Here is an 18,238-nt window from a genome sequence, read left to right as displayed (position 1 = left end):
TGTTATTGTTCATCACACAGACACACAATTGCTTGGCTTTATCCGGATAAAGATTCCATGTTATGGCAATGGCACATCACTTAGAAACTAAGGAAAATTATGGAAAAAATAATATTGGTAAGGTATTTAGGGATTGATTTTATTTGAACATGCATCGCGTTACAATGGAAAATATAACACAATTCAATTCATAGTTCAACATGTCCGAAAGGAGTTGGAAGAAGCAAAGCTTATTAAATCCTACTGCCCCAAACTGTTACTATTACAATACATTTATTACATTTATACACTTTCTGTATTTCCGATGTGTTTTTTTAATACATAAAGAAATGTTAGGTAATTTAACCATGTAGTGATGTAATGGTGATTTTTTTTGTTGTACATTTAGCCGGTGAATATTTTATAGTTATTACCCCATATCGCCACACAATAAGTTAGATATGGTAAAACCAAATTGCAATAAAGCATGTGATTTTTGATCGAGAACAAATTTTGCTTTGCTCAGTATTGAGATAAAAATTGAGATCCCCAGAAATTTATTTTCATCCACTTTTTCAATGTCTACACCATCTTTTGTTGCTTTTTCTCATACAGGTATTATCTTTTCTACTAATTCATACATGGTTTTGAAAAATTATTTCCAAAACTAAATGGGCTTTTCTCGGTTAGCATAGTAATCCTTTGCATTTTTTTTTTTCAGTAATTTTTTGCATTTTACACTTATATTTACCAGCATAGGGTGTCCGCTTTTTTGGGTTAGTGAATAAAATGTCAGTTAAATAAATGCAAAAATCCTTATATGTATTGATTCAATGCATCAGTGGACAAATTTGTCCAGCAATTGAAAAATCGATACAGCTCGGCTAGCTTTTCTAAATGGTTATCAACCTCTGCACACATTGCTGGAAAATATTCAACAAACTAACTGTGCTCGTGATTAATCAAGATGTAGTCACAGATGTCATTTCGTCTGCATACGTCGGTCAGAGAAGTGTGTTCTTGTGACCCGTGTCTGTTTATGGCTGTGTTCAAAAATAAACATGCTTCTCATATTTTTTCACTCAGAACCTCCACATCATCATCATCATCGGGCATTTTAAAACCTTCCTTTCATTAAAGCCGTAAATGACAATGTGGTGAAAATATAATCATCCATAATATACTCATCTGAGTCGCTTACACACAACCACATGAGCGTGCTAAACTAAGCTTACTCCGGCAAGCTAACGTTCACATGTTGTGTTTAAGTCGGGAAAGGATTGTTTTGTGTTTGTATCCGCAATGATTGAGCCATCCATCGGGGAAATATTGCCACATTCATACACACAAAACCACACCTGCATGCTAAACTAAGCTAACCCCGGCTAGCTTCCATTCACGCTCTGTAAAAGGAGATTCCGTAAGCGTTCGCCACTGGGGCTGGTTAGTGTTTGTATCCGGCACGATTGAGCCATCCACCAGGGACATATTCCCTTACACCAACGTTCAATCGCCTTACGATGACAGCATAGATTCACATTATGTCAATTTCAACCAGATTCCGTGTAACAGTAAATTCTGTTTTTATTAGCCAATTCCCTAATTCCATCCGCAATTCCGTGAAAGCGGAAATCATAGGGCCCTGCACAACAAGGGATGACATTTGACTTTTCATGATTGATTATGTGAAATTTAATGATCAATTACTCAGTTATTAGGCCTTTCATTAATTTAAAAAAACTGGAATTAGTTAAAAACAGCAAAATAAAACAGAAAAATTCAAACTGCCATCTTTAAAAAAAAAAAAAAAGTAAATCAGTGCACGCTTTTGACAAAATGTCAACTATTGAGCTTCCTTTCTATCCCATTATGTTTCTGTCAAAGAAAAAAGGGGAGTCTGGTCAGTGGACCCAACAACAACTTGCATACTTCCCTTCAAGAGAGCGCTACCACATCACGGCAACAACAACCCAACCAGAAAATGTCTGCAGCGCTGCAACAGAAGGCGGTAACAAATTGGAAAACACAAACGATCCACCTAAAGAGAATTTACCAACCCTTGCTAGAACTACATGTGCTACTGCGGTTTTATGACCGCGTATAAATCAGAATTCCACTTCAACATAACTCGATGAGTTGTCGTTGTTAGTACGGCTGTCAAGGTAAGCGCTGATGATGACAAACGGTCGAAGCAATAAGGGATAAATCTACACGTCTTTGACAAAGCTTGCCTTATTTGACTGCGGTTCCACGTCCATTAATCTTCAAAACAGAGCCAGTCCTTTTCCTGTTGTGGGCTTAACCAATAAGACGGTATCAGCGGCTTTTCACATTAGCGCTAATCAACAATTTAGTGCTGTTCCTCGTCCCGCGGGATACATTAAACGTCTTTGAGAGAGAAGGTTAGAATGTACTGCATCTGTAGATGCTGATGTGGAACAAAGAACAGGTTTTACACCTTAGTCGGACTACTACGTTGCATTGAAGTTAACAACTAAATAATAATAATGGCTTTTTGATTAATAGGAGAAGCTGACCTTTCATATGTTTGCACTCCTGGAACAGATAAGGTTACACGGAGGAACTAAGAAGGAAAACTAAATGAGGAACTACATCCGTAAATCGCAAAATTGCTTTGCAACACAACAAACTCGATATTGAATAAAAATCAAACATATTCGGTGACGGAAATGCTTCAAGTATTCCAACGAGGTAAAAAGAAAAATAATGTTAAGAAAATCGAGGAGTAAGGTCGCTTCTGTTGCATGCTGGGATTTTTTTTTTTTTCGGATTACAGCTCCAGTGACCTCTGTTTCAACCCTTTATTTCTCATACGTAAGCCCTCCTTGCGACTTCATTGGACCGTCGACAAGGGTGATCTGTTGGTGGAAATAAAATGGGGGTGAGGCTACGCCGGATTGGTGGTGGCACTCGCTGTGGGTACCAAATGAAAAACCCTCCTTGTGGTGGGACCTCATAGGCCCGTACAGAACCTCTGAGCTGTTACGCACTAATTGTCAGCATTGTGTCGTCAAATACGCGCTCATCTAATAGAACTGATGGAAAGTTTTTGTTATATATTATTTTCCCTTAGCTTTTGGTCAGTACAACATGAAAATAAATTAATTTATATAAAATAAGTACACTAGAAAGTCACAATTTAGTTTGATTTTAATAGTATTATGCGCCATACACAACATTATATTTGCATTGGAATTAGACGGACTTGTATTGTAAATTACAAAGTACAGTAGCATTATTTTGATAAGTGATTAACTTTTCAAGTATACAAAGTCAGAAAACTAGTTTGTCAACAACATGCATTATTATGATGAGATTTTTTTTTACTTGTTATTCTAGACATTATTTCATATGGTATTAAGTGACCTTCAAGAATTATAAGCGAAAATGTCTAAAGACCCAATGGATGGCGGAGAGTTTGCAATAATAGAGCAAAAATGACTACAGTATGTAATAATAATAATAACAAGAGCAAATCTGCTACAGTATGTGTTTATGTTTTCAACATCAGCGACAATTGTAATGCATGCATGGGGCACAATTTAGTGTTTTCCTTATTTTTACACACCTCCACCGATCCCCTTGAGCTCTCCATCAAAAAGAGCTCTCATTTTAAAAGCTGAGCTGTATCTTTAAATGAGGATGCTGGAGAATGTTTGTGTCCCTCCATCATCATCACCATCATCATCACCACCACCACCGCCACCATCACCATCAACCGCAGTATGTTGCTTTATTCTGAATCGCTATACATAAACTGCACGGTTCATCACAAAAAAAGCGGAAATTTACTAACTAATATGTGTTTTCTTGTTTTTTTTTATATAGCAAGAATAGGGCTAAGGGTGCTGCATGCCGGCATGATGATGCGAGGCTCTTTAAATCCCTTGGAAATATTATCTTACCTTCAACAGCTATTACAGCCGGTAGGGTCCATAATATCCATAGAATATCCATCATTGGTCGCGCAAAAAAGGCCCAGACATTTAAATAAAATAGGTCCAGAAAGCCATTGACAGCCGACGTGGACAGGGCACAGGCGATCCTTCACCTCCAGCAGAGCGCGCTCGGATAGCAAACACTAGCCACTCAAATCTGGACCAAGTTTGGATCAAACCAAACAGCCACAGACTGAGGGGAGTACGTTCTGAAATATAATAACAGTCGAGATGTGCTGAGGAAACATCTTTGTTTTAAGTTATTTTATTTAATATTCTAGACATTAATAATGTCAAAATTATGTTAAAATAGCTTTAATATTTGAATAAATGACAGGATGATTGCTATTGAGAAACCGAATCCCCCCCGCTTGATCGCAGGTTTGTGTCTGCCAGCTGTCAATCAACCAGAAATGGAGCGTCCTCACTGCCTTACCTTGTTGCTAGTTTTGTGTTTTGGCATCATGCGGGACGTTTTTAAGACTGGGGAAAAGTTTATTCTCCATTGTTAAGCCAGAGACAAGAGGCCACTGCTTCATTTTTCAGAAACACACACGTTTTAAAAAGTGGTCTTCTAAGGAGAATTCATTGCGGGGAAGTGTGCTACTGTAACAGGTGACCATCATGCTAATGTAAGTAAAGGCAACATATTCTGTTTTAGCTAATGGCTATTCCTCCAATAATCACATTTGGTGTCTATTTATTCTTAGATATGTAATAATAACGATTTGTTTAAATAACCATGGTTAATTCAATGTTTTATTCTTCTCTATTTTCATATGTAAAAGGCAGCAGTGGTTTGTTATCATTAAAAAGTGAAATGTAGCCTTTGAAGCAATGGAGCAACAGTACTTTAAATAACTAATTACAATCAAACAAAATTAACATGTAAGTAATTTTGACTTATTAAACAATGTGTTTACTCTATGTTGAACATACACTTTATACTCCAGGATTTAGACTTTGTTTTGCCACATAGGAATTGTATCCAGTTACCTTGTATTGTATGTTGTGTTTGAAGACCTAAATTTAAATTATTAGGTTAAAATAGTCGAGTAGGTTTAGAATTAATATCACAGCATATTTCATTTGTAAGAATGAAAGAATAATAATATATATTTTTACAGACCATTTGAATAAATTGTGGTTGGTAATGGATTTGTACTGAGACATTAAATGTTACATTGCTAATGCACATGACAGTAAATGTCTTAGGGGGCTGCAATGATTGCACAATAATTAAAAAAATGATTGTTGAATTTATCGTTATATAACTACGTCTACAACTATGTATATAATCTTTTTAAAAGCAGTACATTGAGCAGCTCCTTTCATCATATGGAACACATCATGAGACTGAATCATTGCCCATTAAGAAATGTAAAGCTTGACTGAGGAATCTTGTAAGATTGATTATAAAAGCGTATTCAGTTTGTTTAACGTTGGCTTGGGGTACTGTAGCACATTAAGTATAACTAATTATTTAAACTGCGCTGTATTTGCTATGTGTGGGTTTATTTTGTGTTAATTTGGCGTAGTTATATAACTGAGTGGTCTTATTGGAACACTGGAGGAAAAGATTTGTAAGAAATTATTATTCCAACCTAAAAACAACTATTAATTTTTATGTTGTTGTTTTTAATGGTAATTGAATTAGAAGAACTGAAAAAAAATATATTTTGGTGTTCTCGAAGATTTATGTTATATAATTAAAAAAAATTGAATTAAAAGATTTCCTCATTGGTCCTCATTTTTTATATTAATGTGTTTATATATTATTTATGTATAGTAATCAGATTAATGTTGTGCTTGTTTTTCCATAGTGGAGGTTTGCATGACTTCACATACTTTCTCTTCTATACATCAAAAGCGCCTCTGCTGGTTGCAGCCATGTAGTGCACTTAATTGTGCCTTAAAATGCGATTAACCAATAATTTCACACATGCACTTTATTCTGAAAGATGAATTGATCACTTGTTATGGCCATCCCTACAAAGAACATATAAGGTCACGGTTTAGCTGTACCAGTGTGTCATCAAACACACCAATTTTGCTTTGTGTAGCTGTGCAGCAGCACTCTTAATTGAGCCGCTTTGATTTATTTTTTTTCCTCTGAATTGTATTTTATTGATTGAAGTTGATTGAAGTCACTTGACTGGCTTGACCTGGTGTGGCATTCAGGTGATTATGATACAGATGGAAGCAAATGGGGGGGGGGGGGGGGAGAGCAGCCTCTGCTCTCCATAATAACTTCCATACAAGCTCAATATCGACCTGAGTCAAATGAGAAGTGAAAGATGTTGAAGAAATGACATTCATGCGCTTCTGATGTTGCCCGAAGACATATTTCTTCCATGCTGAGTTCATGTGCAGCGCGGCAATAAAAAAAAATATAGTGCAAAAGCCATCAAAGCGCTCGTATTCTTGATACAGCAAAAACAAAACACAGATGACACAAACTGACAATACCAAGTAAACCTTGTGGTATTTATAATGAAATTATGATTTCAATATGATTTCAAAGTATTACCTGCACTAATGTATTTTTTTTACAAGCATTTAACGGTAATCCCATTTTCAATCCCATTGCTTTCTGTCAAATCACAATTTGTCCATCATTTCCTGGTACCTTTGTGTTATTAAATCACATGATGTATTCCAGTGTATTGTCTTGTATGCATGGTCACATCAAATTAAGACATCACTATTTCAATCAGTCGATACAATCAGGCTCACACCACGATTGCAATAAATGAAATGCCATTTGGATGAAATGATTTATTTAATTGCAAATAGTTATAATGCATTGATAATTATTAGCATGCTTCCATTTTATATTTTATAAATGGATAATTCCCTTGATTTATTGCTATTATCAATGTTCTTACTAGTTCAATAAATACTATATATGTTGACAGTCATTCTAAATATGTGTTTTTAATTCAGAATTGTTGGTGATTTTTTTTAAATCAAACTCAAATCAGTGTGTAAGCATTTATATTAATAGCCAAACAGTATTTTAAAGTGTTCATACAATATGTCAAAGCTTCCATGTACATATTAAAAATGTATTCATATCAATAAAATATAAAGGCAATGTACAGGAATGTGTTATTTATCTAATGCTTGTTAATGAATTTAAACACAAAAGCACAAGATTTAAAACAAACAGTTACTAAATATTTACCTCCAGAAATGTTGGCATAAATATATGATTTTATTCTTATAAATCTTCTTATTTAGTTCTTGTCGAGTGTGAGGGTAAACAAACACGAATGGGCCAATGTGAGCCCCCACAGCCGAGTGTTGAAGTATCGTTGCGCCCACACTGACACCTACAGTTTAAAAGTGGAACTGCACGATGTGTAATTGTGAGAATGTGAATGGGCAATAGCAATTTTGATCACTTGTAAATTGAAACCATTTTGCCAATGATGAGATAGGACAAGATTATAATAATATATATAGATGTATATATTTAATTTTCAATTATTTTAAATTATTATTTATTATTAAACTATTATTTCAAATAGTTTAATAAATTCCTCCTTCATCAGTGAACCCTGTTAAGGTTAAACAAACGCTTTGGAATGACTCTTGGAATGACTCTTGGAATGCCAGACTTTCTGCAGGTCATCAGGTTTTTTTTTTTTTCTGTGGAATTTTAGCTTCATCTTTAAAGTTATTCATAAGCGCCACTTTAGACTGGAGTTAATTTTCACCTGGGAGCTCTAAAGGCCAGCAAACAGAATGTGTTGTCTTTTAAGAGGTATAAGTGTCGTATCAGTAACCTTCCGTTGGGAAAGGACTGCAGACCTGAGCACGTGGATTAACCTCCACCGTGAGGACGTTTTCACGGGAAGTCAGGATAGAGTCGGAACCCGACTTTTACTGGGATAATCCACGTTTTGTTTTGACGTGACTTCCCGGAGGAAAGTTACTGATGTTATCTGTGTGGCTATAAATGAAAAAGAAGCAATCCCGCAGAGGACACAAAGGGAACGTTAGCTGTTTTGAGAAGGAAATGGAGCCAAGAGAAGAGATTCTTTCACGGCTTGCGTTTCATAAATAGTCCACCACCCACCCGGTCATCAGTGCCGCCCTCCTGGCATGTTGTTTTAGCCCTGCCAAACTTTTAATTCAATCGCTTTGATTATATGAGCCAGGAAGCCTTGAGATGATTTCATGCACTTTCTTCTGAAGTGGTATCAAACTCAGGACCTACAAAGTTACAGCAGGCCATTTATCAGCTCTGAATTGTGTTTTTTCTACTAAATGATCTGAAGCGGATTCAGGGTTCTCCACCAGTTTTCATGGTCGTTTAAAAATGCAAGCATGTTTTATCATCATTATGATTCATGATTTAATAACAGTCATCGGTCTCGGCTTTGGGTTTGAACCCAATAACTTTACACTCTGTGCTTTTTTCTAATTGATAAGAACTATTCACATCAATCAGCTGCTATGCATTGTGGACCTGCTGCTCTGCTCGGCTTCCCTTGCCCAAAAGAACTACAGCAGAAACAGAAGCAGTGCATGATTGTGGCATCCTCTTTAATCTTAGCTGTACCAAAAGTATGTCCTGCTTGGTCTTTGTTTTTGTTGTGTCTTAAAATGCCCTCAGTGGTCGTTTTTTAGAGATTGAAGATGGCGGAAAGAAAATGATACAGAGTATACGGTGCAAAACCGTGCAGCACCAGAAGTATATTATTTATTATTGGTTAGCTTCAGTATAACAAGGTTATTGGAAAGATTAAATTCAGAGACTTATTATATGCGTTAATTATTTTATTTTGCTTAAAAATACATGAATCTAGTTGCATTAAATGTTAAAAAAATGTATGACTATGATGGGAAATACATTTTAAAATACTCTTAGCCAAAACAATATAAAGTACACCTAATGCCTTTGTGTTTTGCAGCTTATATTTCGATCTGTCAGCACCCGGGGGGAAAAAAAACGCAATTTAAAAACATAAAAAGTCCCTTCATAGTAATACATTTATATTAATTGTATATGTATTTTAAATTCATTGTTTAACCTTTTCCAAAAAATTACAATCTATTGTTAAGTAAATCAATATAAAATGTAACAAAATTTCAAAACTTGATTTTCAATCCAACAAGTAATCCTGCTCAAAAAAATTGTTCATATATTCTTATCTTTATAATAAAAATAAAGTAATCCTTCTGTTGCATGCAAAGCCCAATACTTCAATTTGAATGATCTCCACAGTCTAGTTGCATCATGTTACATCACTCCATCTACAAGTTTAATTAAAAAAAAAAAACAATGTGCCTTGTACTTTGTTGTGTAGCCCGTCTAAAAACACGCAATAAATACAACAAGAAATTATGGCAGAGATCATAAACAAAAAAAAAATGTTACGTTTGAGGAACTTTATTGAAAATTGTAATTGTCGCAAGTCAGATGGCACAGTGGAAAAGAAGCACGAAGCTGTGGTCCGTCACACAGAGCAACAGATGGAGGTACACAACAGGACATTACTACTAAGAGGATTCATCTTTTTTTGCCCATCTTTTTTTTTTTATGAGAACAGGCCCTTCCTGGTCGCCCAACTCGCAGTAGACTTGTCATTTAAGCCCTCGCTAGCTTGCCATGTCGACCTGCTTGGCACACAGGAATCCTTGCTTGGAGGAGGAGATCGCTGTGAACAACATTTTTCAAAAAAAAAAGCAGCCGGGCGGGATTAGAAAGTCCTGAGTCTCTGAATTTTAAACTGCAAGCTACATGCCAGCTGCATGTGTGTGTGTGTGTGGGGGGGGGGGTGACTTGGTGTCCGGTTTACACATCTCAGGAGTGGTGTAGTAATACCGTTAAACCATTTAGTGGTACCTCTTTCACCAGACAACAGGCTTTTATTGCAGGTTTGAATTATCTGACAACCTTTCCTGTCTGCCTCCCATTCAGCTTCCCGACCGGCAGAACACATTTACAGTCTTATTGGGTAATACCAGTGTAAAGGTGACTATAGGGGTGTTATATTATGTCTAGAGGGCTCTCATGTTATTAAAAACTTATTTAGAAGGTCATAAACATTTACAGTCTGATTGGGTAATACCAGTGTAAAGGTGACTATAGGGGTGTTATATTATGTCTAGAGGGCTCTCATGTTGTTAAAACCTTATTTAGAAGGTCATAAACATTTACAGTCTGATTGGGTAATACCAGTGTAAAGGTGACTATAGGGGTGTTATATTATGTCTAGAGGGCTCTCATATTGTTAAAGACTTATTTAGAAGGTCATAAACATATTCTCTGCTCTAACTGCAAAAATATTACATTTATAAGTAAGAAAAATCACAGTTTACACAAGTACATTGTACTGCATTTGAAGTTGTTTTTCATTACATTGTTTTCCTGTTTAATTGAACAAACTTATGGGTCAAAAAAATGGCCCTGGAGCCACGTTTAGGCTTTTTTTGTCTTAATCTTAATGTTTTGGAATGTACTGCTACTGTACATAAATGTGTATGAATGTGTATGAATGTAGTACTACTGTACTGAATGTTTCAGAGCTGTTTCAGACTAGGTTGCAAAAGTTCCAGTAGAACTTTGTTATTCCATTGTTAAGGCGCTACAGCTAGGAGCACTCTGCTTTTTATAAAGGCTTACAACAAAAACGCTGACTAGCGATCTTGATCACAGCAGTACCACTTGAATGTAAATCTATTTAGCTCAGAGCTTCAGCTCCCAATGCCGTTCCGTTTCTCCAGTCTTAACAGTACCCTCCGACTTAACATTTTAGCAGTGCAAGGAGCACACACCAGAAATGAACATGCAAAGTAAATAATTACATTTCTCTTATTTGCACTGATAAATATTGGAACAATAAAGTAGACAAGGTCACGGCACATTTAATGTTTCAGACTGGCACTGTGTTCGTGCAAAGTGTTGTGGTTTTATTGTGTGGTGCTATTATAGTATTATTATTTCCCCACAAGCTGTGGGTACAGCCGAATTGGCTTTTCATTCGGTATTTTAACCATGCACTAATTTTGTCACATCACTGAAATAATTTGCTATATCTATTTTTCCACACCTCAGTGTGATGTCCCTGTTTTCCAGTGTCATTATTGGCCATACACTGTGTGCCTCCCAAAACACTAGATGGCACTTATGCGCCTCTCAGCGCAGGTAAATGTTTGGCCTTTCTGGTTGACCTGTCAGTCACATATAAACAGAGCATCCCAGGCAGAGTATTGGTCTCATTTTTCTAGTAAAGATGCTTGAAAATTCCCAAGTTTGCGGTTGTTTTGGGTTTGCTTTTGTAAAGACGCTTGCAAATGCTTCTTTTCAGAGAGCTAGTCGCTTGTTTCTGTAATTCTGTAATTGTGCATGGCTGGTGAGGCACTGACTTCAAGATGTTTTCAGATACTTCTTAGATCCATTTATTATTTTTTTTCTATAAATTATGTTCTTTAATTTTAATTGTATATGAAGTACTAGCCTTTTCTTTTCTATATGCAAAGTTCTAGTACTTTGTTGTCTAAGTCTGATCAGGTTACCACGGTGATACAGTTGCTTTTAAAGAGAGATGGTTTCTTGTAATCAAACAAGGGATAAAATTAAATGTAAAGATGAGGATAATGTATCGTTAATTGAATGTTCATTGTTGATCATGAACGTTTCATTAAAAACTACAGCATATATGTAAATGCGTCATGAGAAGCCCCTGACATTTGAGGAACGTTTTATTGTTTTTTTTCTTTCCAAATCACCAGTGGCACACATCTGCAAAAACTAAATATACAGCTTTTTTACTTACTGATGTAGTTTTTGGTGGTGTTTTGATGTGCGTAAAATCTTGATGATGGTCTTTAGCTACGTGCTGACACGGCAGTCTTGCAGGATTTGCTTTTTTATCACTTTTACCGCCGAAGAAGTGTTTTGTCCTTGGAAATAGACCATTGACGCCGAAAGCTCAAAATTTTCCTGGGCGACAACATGACTCCTTTCATAAGCGCCAAAGCATTTTTTCCCCTTTGCGTATATCATACTGACCTTTTCCAGTGTATATACACTCTCAACAATTTATTAGGTACACCTAACTAGAATAGATTCAGCATTATGGAAGCCAGGTGATGATCAGAGAGTCTGTTGGCAAATTGGTAGCCATGTTTTTGTCAGGCAGCTGTGGCTTTCTTGACCCTATAAATATAATTTTGTTGTTATTATTACTATTGTTGTTGTTGTTGCTATTATACAGTGGTGTGAATAGTTTGGCACCTTCATGATTTCTTATTTTTTGCATGTGCCACACTTAAATGTTTCAAATTATCAAAGCAATTTAAATCAATGACAAATAAAATAAAATAAAAATAAATGACAACACAACCAAACACAAAATACATTTTTAATGAATATTTTTATTTATTTATTTTGAAAAAGCCGAAAGAAACAAACAAAATGAAACCTAATTAACTGATTGGGCCACCCTTAGAAGCAACAACTGTTTGTTATTTTTGTTCAACAGTGGTTTTGTCTTGAAACTTTTGCCCAGTATCTGATCTTAACTGAGGCAAGTGAGGCCTGCAGTTCTTTGTATTTTGTTGTGGGGTCTTTTGTGACCTTTTGGATGAGTCCTCGCAGCACTCTTGTGGTAATTCTGGTTTACCCGCCACTCCTGGAAAGATTCACCACTGTTCCATGTTTTCAACATTTGTGGATAATGGCTCTCACTGTGGTTAGCTGGAGTCCCAAACCTTTAGAAATGGCTGTATAAGCTTTTCCAGACTGTAAACTGTAAACTTAAAGCCGTTCAGTACTTTCCATGTTAGTTCCATATCTTTTTCTTGTAGCATGGTGTTGTCATCATTCATCTATCTTTGCTGTGTAAGCCATTTTAACATCAAGACAGGAATATGGCGGCACCATGAAGTATTTCACATGTGCACACATCAATAAAGATACCATAAAAATTCCCGACGTTGTCTAATGACTACACACGATTTGGAGGTACTTTCACAGTTGGAAATAATAAAAATGGTTGATTCAGCGTTGTTGCTGCTTGGAGGGATGTTGGCTCTTTATTGTATTTCCTTTGTACTTAACCTCAACCCCGACAGGAAACATGGGGAGAAAACTGAGAACCTCCACGAGGATCCAATTATTTTTGTCTTTGCAATGTAATAACTTTTGTAACTGGATCTCTTTTTGATTTACTTGTTTACTCCCAAGCAAAATCCCTAAGTAGGACAAGTATGGACTGATCGCCCTTTTGTTTGTTTGGTTGTTATTTGGCCGCATGACGCGAATACTGAACATTGTTTTGTGGAGGGGCGACGCTTAGTCAAAGAATAAATATACATTTTTAACAAAGATCTGAATAAATGTGAGGAGTAAGGGTTTTATTATGGCACCTTCCATCCATTCGTAACACCTCGTCAACCAGTAGTTTGCTCACAAAGAAACTGGCGAACAGATGACAAAAATGTGTCAATTTACAACACAATAAAGTTTTTATTGATAGGAATTTGACTTTGAAGGAGGTTGGCGCTTTTAAGAAGCGATGTTTTCAAACTGTGTCTTTGATCAACATATCAAGTAGTGTTTTCCAATCTTTATTCTCATACCAGCTGCAAGAAACAACTTTTTTGAAAATTAAGAATGCTAATGTACACATTTATTTTTGGACTTTTTGGACTGACGTGAAAAAAAAAAATTAGGCACTTTTTTATTGCTTTTTTTGATTATGATGTGGAACTTCTGTCTGAACATCTGCCAGTGGAATGGGGCAGATTTAGCGACCCATACCTGGAAATATAAATCCCAAAATGGCTAATAATTAGTAGATTTTCATGTTTGAAAGTAAACCGGTTTTCACTGTGAAAGTTTAGTTGTCTTACCATATTTGGTTTCTCAGCTTCAGTGATGCAATTGAAGTTTTCAAACATACTTTTAATATTTCAGCGATTAAAACATTAAATAGCAGTTTGAGTCGGTTGTGTGTGTGCATGCTGCGTGCATTCGTGTGTGTGTGTGTGCGTACATGCATACTGTATGTATGCAGGGGTTGTCACTGTATGCATCCATGCACAGCACGCTTGCACAGTATGTGTCAGCACGCATGCCGCGGCCGAGGAAGCCGCAGAGAGTAAGGAAGTAGATCAGAAAACAGAGCGGCCTGACATAAAGAAATCCTGCATGATTCCGCCCCTGAGATGCGCGAGTGCCGCGCGCAGGAAGCCGAGCATCCAGAGGTCGTTTCCATGGCAACCTTTGCCCAAGGAGATCACTGACCCCTCCCGCCAATGCGGCACAAGCGGAGCACCGTTTTGTAGGTCACATATGGCACCAGCGATCCAATCAGGCCTAATCTGGCTTGAGTTGTGGGTCATAAATTATACGGGGGAAGCTGGCTTATCCCATCAGCAGACTCCGCCGTATGATAATGGCCGGGATTGTAGCGGCAAACGTGAGCTGACCCATTAAATGTATATGTCAACAAATGTATGTTGTGTCTTTTGGCCGGGGAACACAATAGCTTAGCTGCACCATGATACCTCCGCAGAGCTGAGCTGAATGCGCAAACTCCATGCCTCTCATGCATGACTTGTATGTATCAGAACATAAGTTTATGTTTCAGATACATCAAATGCTACTTGTATTTTCATGAGGGTTCTCGACTTTTTTCTTCTAATTTGACCGTTTGAGTGTTGGATTTTAGTGTTGTAATCTTCCACCACCTCTCCCAGTTGCCAGCTGCCGGTTGCTCCGTTTTGTCTCGGTTGTTTCAAGACACGTTTAATCAACAACAAAATACACAGAATTATTTGATCTCTATTGTTATGTAAAAGTCTATGAATTTTAAACTGAGTCACCAATGTGACGTACAGTAAAAGGTTATGAAGCAGCAAAAGTGCAAGTTCTACTAAGATGTAAGACATGAAGGGAGTGCATTATTCATTGAGAATTAAACAGTAATGCAACTCCAAGTAGACAAATCATAAGCCATGCATAAGTCTAAGGGAGAAAAATGAAAGTTGACATATTGAGAAATATGACATACTGGAGGAAACATTTTATAGTTATGATATATTATCAAAGAGTATTATTACTATTATGGTAATGGTAATGGTTTTATTTCATTTGAACATACATGCATTTTACAATCAGTAACTGTTACATTTGTTCACTTCCTGCTTTCCGAATATAGTTTAAGTTTTTTTTTGTTTTTTTTTACTTTATTTAATTTTTTTTTTATCACGTATCGAAGTACGAGGTGATATGCCCATCCAATGACATAATGGGTACCATAGTATCAATATAGTGATATATATAGCACATCATGGTTGGTTCAAGACTCTTCATCCTTGTATTTAGCAAACATTATATATCATCATTATATTAGCTAGTTATTTGGGCTCAAAAAATGTTTACAATTATTTTATTAAGCATCAATTTGTGCAATAGTAAACATTATATAAACATATAGTACTTTTTTATGGTACTCTCATTTTCATTGTTGTACCTCAATATAATCTGCAACAATAACAAAAAATATCAGTCATGGACAACAGTAATTAATGCAGTAATGACTTTGCTATTCCAAATACTTTCATGGGCCAACCACTCCCCCCCATACCAGCAAACATCTCAGGACCTTTGACTGTCTCCATGTAGCCGCTTGTTGCCGCACCGCCGGAGATTTCATGAGTCAACTAATAATAACTATGGGTGACTGGTTTTTCACCTTTGTTGCTGTGATCCATAAGTGATGGCACAGCGGCGATGGCGAGGGCCCTCAGAGGCCATATGGAGAACACTGGTGGCATCAGGTTTTTTTCGTCCTATACACAGTGCTGTAGTAAATGTAATGTCATAGCTTTTTTTTTTTTTTATCTTTTTTTTTAACAATTTTCTAATTGGATTACAATAATTAATAATTGTAGAAATAATGCAAGGATAGCCAGATACAAAATGTTGGCTTGCATTTAATTAGGATCCCATTCCAGTTAGGTTTAAGAATGGACATGTATTCATATATTCATTTAAGTGGAGTTCACACTGAATACACTTTTTGGTAGTGTAATTGTATTATTTCATTGTATAAAAAAGAATTATCTATTTGTAAATTATAGGCAAAAACAACAAAACTTGGCAACATCTATTTCTATTAGGATTTTTTGTTAAATGTTATTATATCATGCAAATTCAATGCTATTATTAAGAAAGTATGATTAAATATATGCATATATTATATGTAGGGTTGTCAAAAATAGCATGCTAACAGTATTAACTCATATATGTTTTATTAATTGTGTAAAACTTTCATGTGTAATTCAAGCCTCTCTCTTATGACAATATAACAAAGAGTCTGATACTTTCCTAACTTTTTTCACACTTTTGAACACATCAGCAAGCAGTGCATTTTTAACACCATATCTGTATCTCCAACTGACAAACACATCTCTCGTGCCTTTGGCATCGGAACGACACTTCCTCATTGTCATTAGACGACTGTGAAATTCTTTCATGACACTCTAAAACTGAAAACTAAACAGAAATACAAAGAAAAATAATAAATGTACATTGTAATCACTCGCTTTGTAACTCTTAATACAGAAGTACGATTTGCTGCTTTTTAAGTATGCTCGGAAATACTAGAAAGTACACTCAAAACATGATTCCAACTTAAATTAACACAGTTAAAGTTTTATTAAAGAGACTGGGTGTTACGTTAATAGATTTTCTGAGACGGGTGCTAACTTTTACCATCTTTTAAATGACTTATATGTTTAATGACTATAAAATGACTATATAATCCTGTTCTGGCATTGATGTTTCTTTCAATAAAATATTCCAGACAAAGTTGCAAATGGTGCTTAATCATGATAAATTATTTTTGAAAACCGTTATCTGATTAAACAATTTCATCATTTGACAGCCCTAATTAGAGTACATGTAAACATTTTTGTATTGGATAAAAAGTGGAATAAATGGATAAATAAACAATATTGGTGCAGCACATAAGGAAGATGATGAAAATGAACGTGTGAACGAGGTACCGTCCAAGTTACAGGAGTTAAATAAAACAGCGTGGAAAAGTGCCGTCAGGTCCAATTTCTCGGACGGTCTCTACTTCTCATATTGTCCCACTGTATCTTTAAAATAACTTCAGGGTTCACTGAGCTTGGCGTGGAGCTTTCTGGTTCATTCAAGTGAACACGCCATGAACAAGCAGCATTTTTCCTTTTTTTTTTTTTTTTTTATCCTTGTTCCCCTCCTCACTCCGCCTTGTACTGTACAACGTTGGAGCTCTCAGGCTGCTCTTTGTAGAAGAGCAACGCTCCTCTGGTCGAGGCGAGGCTGACAGGTAGCGCTGACGTTGATGTGAGCTGAAACAGCCTGTAATGTCTGATTCCTATGTTAGAAGAATTAACCTTCCTGGTTGAGGTCACACAAGCCCGCTCCTGGAGACATCTAGGAAGTTAAATGGAGATTTCGCAACAGCAAGCTGCAGCCAAGGCCTGGAGGCCGGGCAAATATTTCATGAGTAATTTAATATCTGGAACGAGAGCACGCATTGCACTCAGGATGCTGGCCCGGATAGACGCTGATCCGGCAAGGAGAAGACAAAAATGGGAAGACCCATGATTGGTCCAAGGCAGCCTTAGTAGCACCTGAAAGATTTAGGCCTCCCCTCAGGCGCATGCAATGCTGCAATGTCACTCGCCGTGCATCCATTTTGGTTTGCGTTCAGTGGAGTGCAGACTTTTCCATGGTGGAAAACTGATGTAAGCAATGTTGGTAGTTTTCTATTGGTCAGTGTTTTCACAATAACAATGGTCAATGAACACAGCGTTAATTGGAACACAACAGAATATCAATTAACTGGTTATTCTTTCGGCTGCACGGCGGTCGAGTGGTTAGCATGCAGGCGGGCCGTGGCTGGAATAAATTAAAACGGACCGTTTTCCCAGGAACCACAAAAAACAAAGAAATACAGCTGAATAGGTGCAGATTCTGGAAGATCTATAAAGCTTTGTGTGCTGGTTATTGTGTGTAGCTGCTCTATAGGAGTCCACAACTCAATACAAAAAGGGCCGAAAGATGACCATAATAGGTCCCCTTGCACGGCGACCGAGTGGTTAGCACGCAGACCTCACAGCTAGGAGACCCGAGTTCAATTCTACCCTCAGCCATCTCTATGTGGAGTTTGCATGTTCTCCCCGTGCATTTGTGGGTTTTCTCCGGGTAATCCGGTTTTCTCCCACATTCCAAAAACATGCTAGGTTAATTGGCGACTCCAAATTGTCCATAGGTATGAATGTGA

The 18,238-nt window shown here is 36.7% G+C and overlaps 2 protein-coding genes across 6 annotated transcripts in view; one reads left to right on the top strand and one right to left on the bottom strand.

Annotated features, from left to right (window-relative positions):
• The window catches only part of ephb2b (eph receptor B2b), a 141,111-nt gene extending 137,052 nt beyond the window's left edge, over positions 1–4,059 (bottom strand). For all 4 annotated transcript variants that reach the window (XM_058055940.2, XM_078798346.1, XM_078798345.1 and 1 more), the window contains exon 1: positions 3,906–4,059. In XM_058055940.2, coding sequence (XP_057911923.2) covers positions 3,906–3,960 — 55 coding nt within the window. In that variant the 5' untranslated portion in view covers positions 3,961–4,059. The remainder of the gene's footprint in view (positions 1–3,905) is intronic.
• A 353-nt stretch (positions 4,060–4,412) lies between these two features.
• The window catches only part of lactbl1b (lactamase, beta-like 1b), a 35,137-nt gene continuing 21,311 nt past the window's right edge, over positions 4,413–18,238 (top strand). Inside the window, exon 1 of one of the 2 annotated variants that reach the window (XM_058055496.2) lies at positions 4,413–4,570. The gene's annotated coding sequence lies outside the window, so the exon portion shown is untranslated. The remainder of the gene's footprint in view (positions 4,571–18,238) is intronic. The other variant, XM_058055499.2, reaches the window with a different exon arrangement.

This window comes from Doryrhamphus excisus, linkage group LG18 (assembly GCF_037039965.1).
Source record: "Doryrhamphus excisus strain RoL-2023G ecotype Guam linkage group LG18, RoL_Dexc_Guam_v1.1, whole genome shotgun sequence".
Classification (NCBI taxonomy): domain Eukaryota; kingdom Metazoa; phylum Chordata; class Actinopteri; order Syngnathiformes; family Syngnathidae; genus Doryrhamphus; species Doryrhamphus excisus.
The sequence above is the reverse complement of the archived record's forward strand: the minus strand, read 5'-3'. Positions and strand labels throughout refer to the sequence as shown.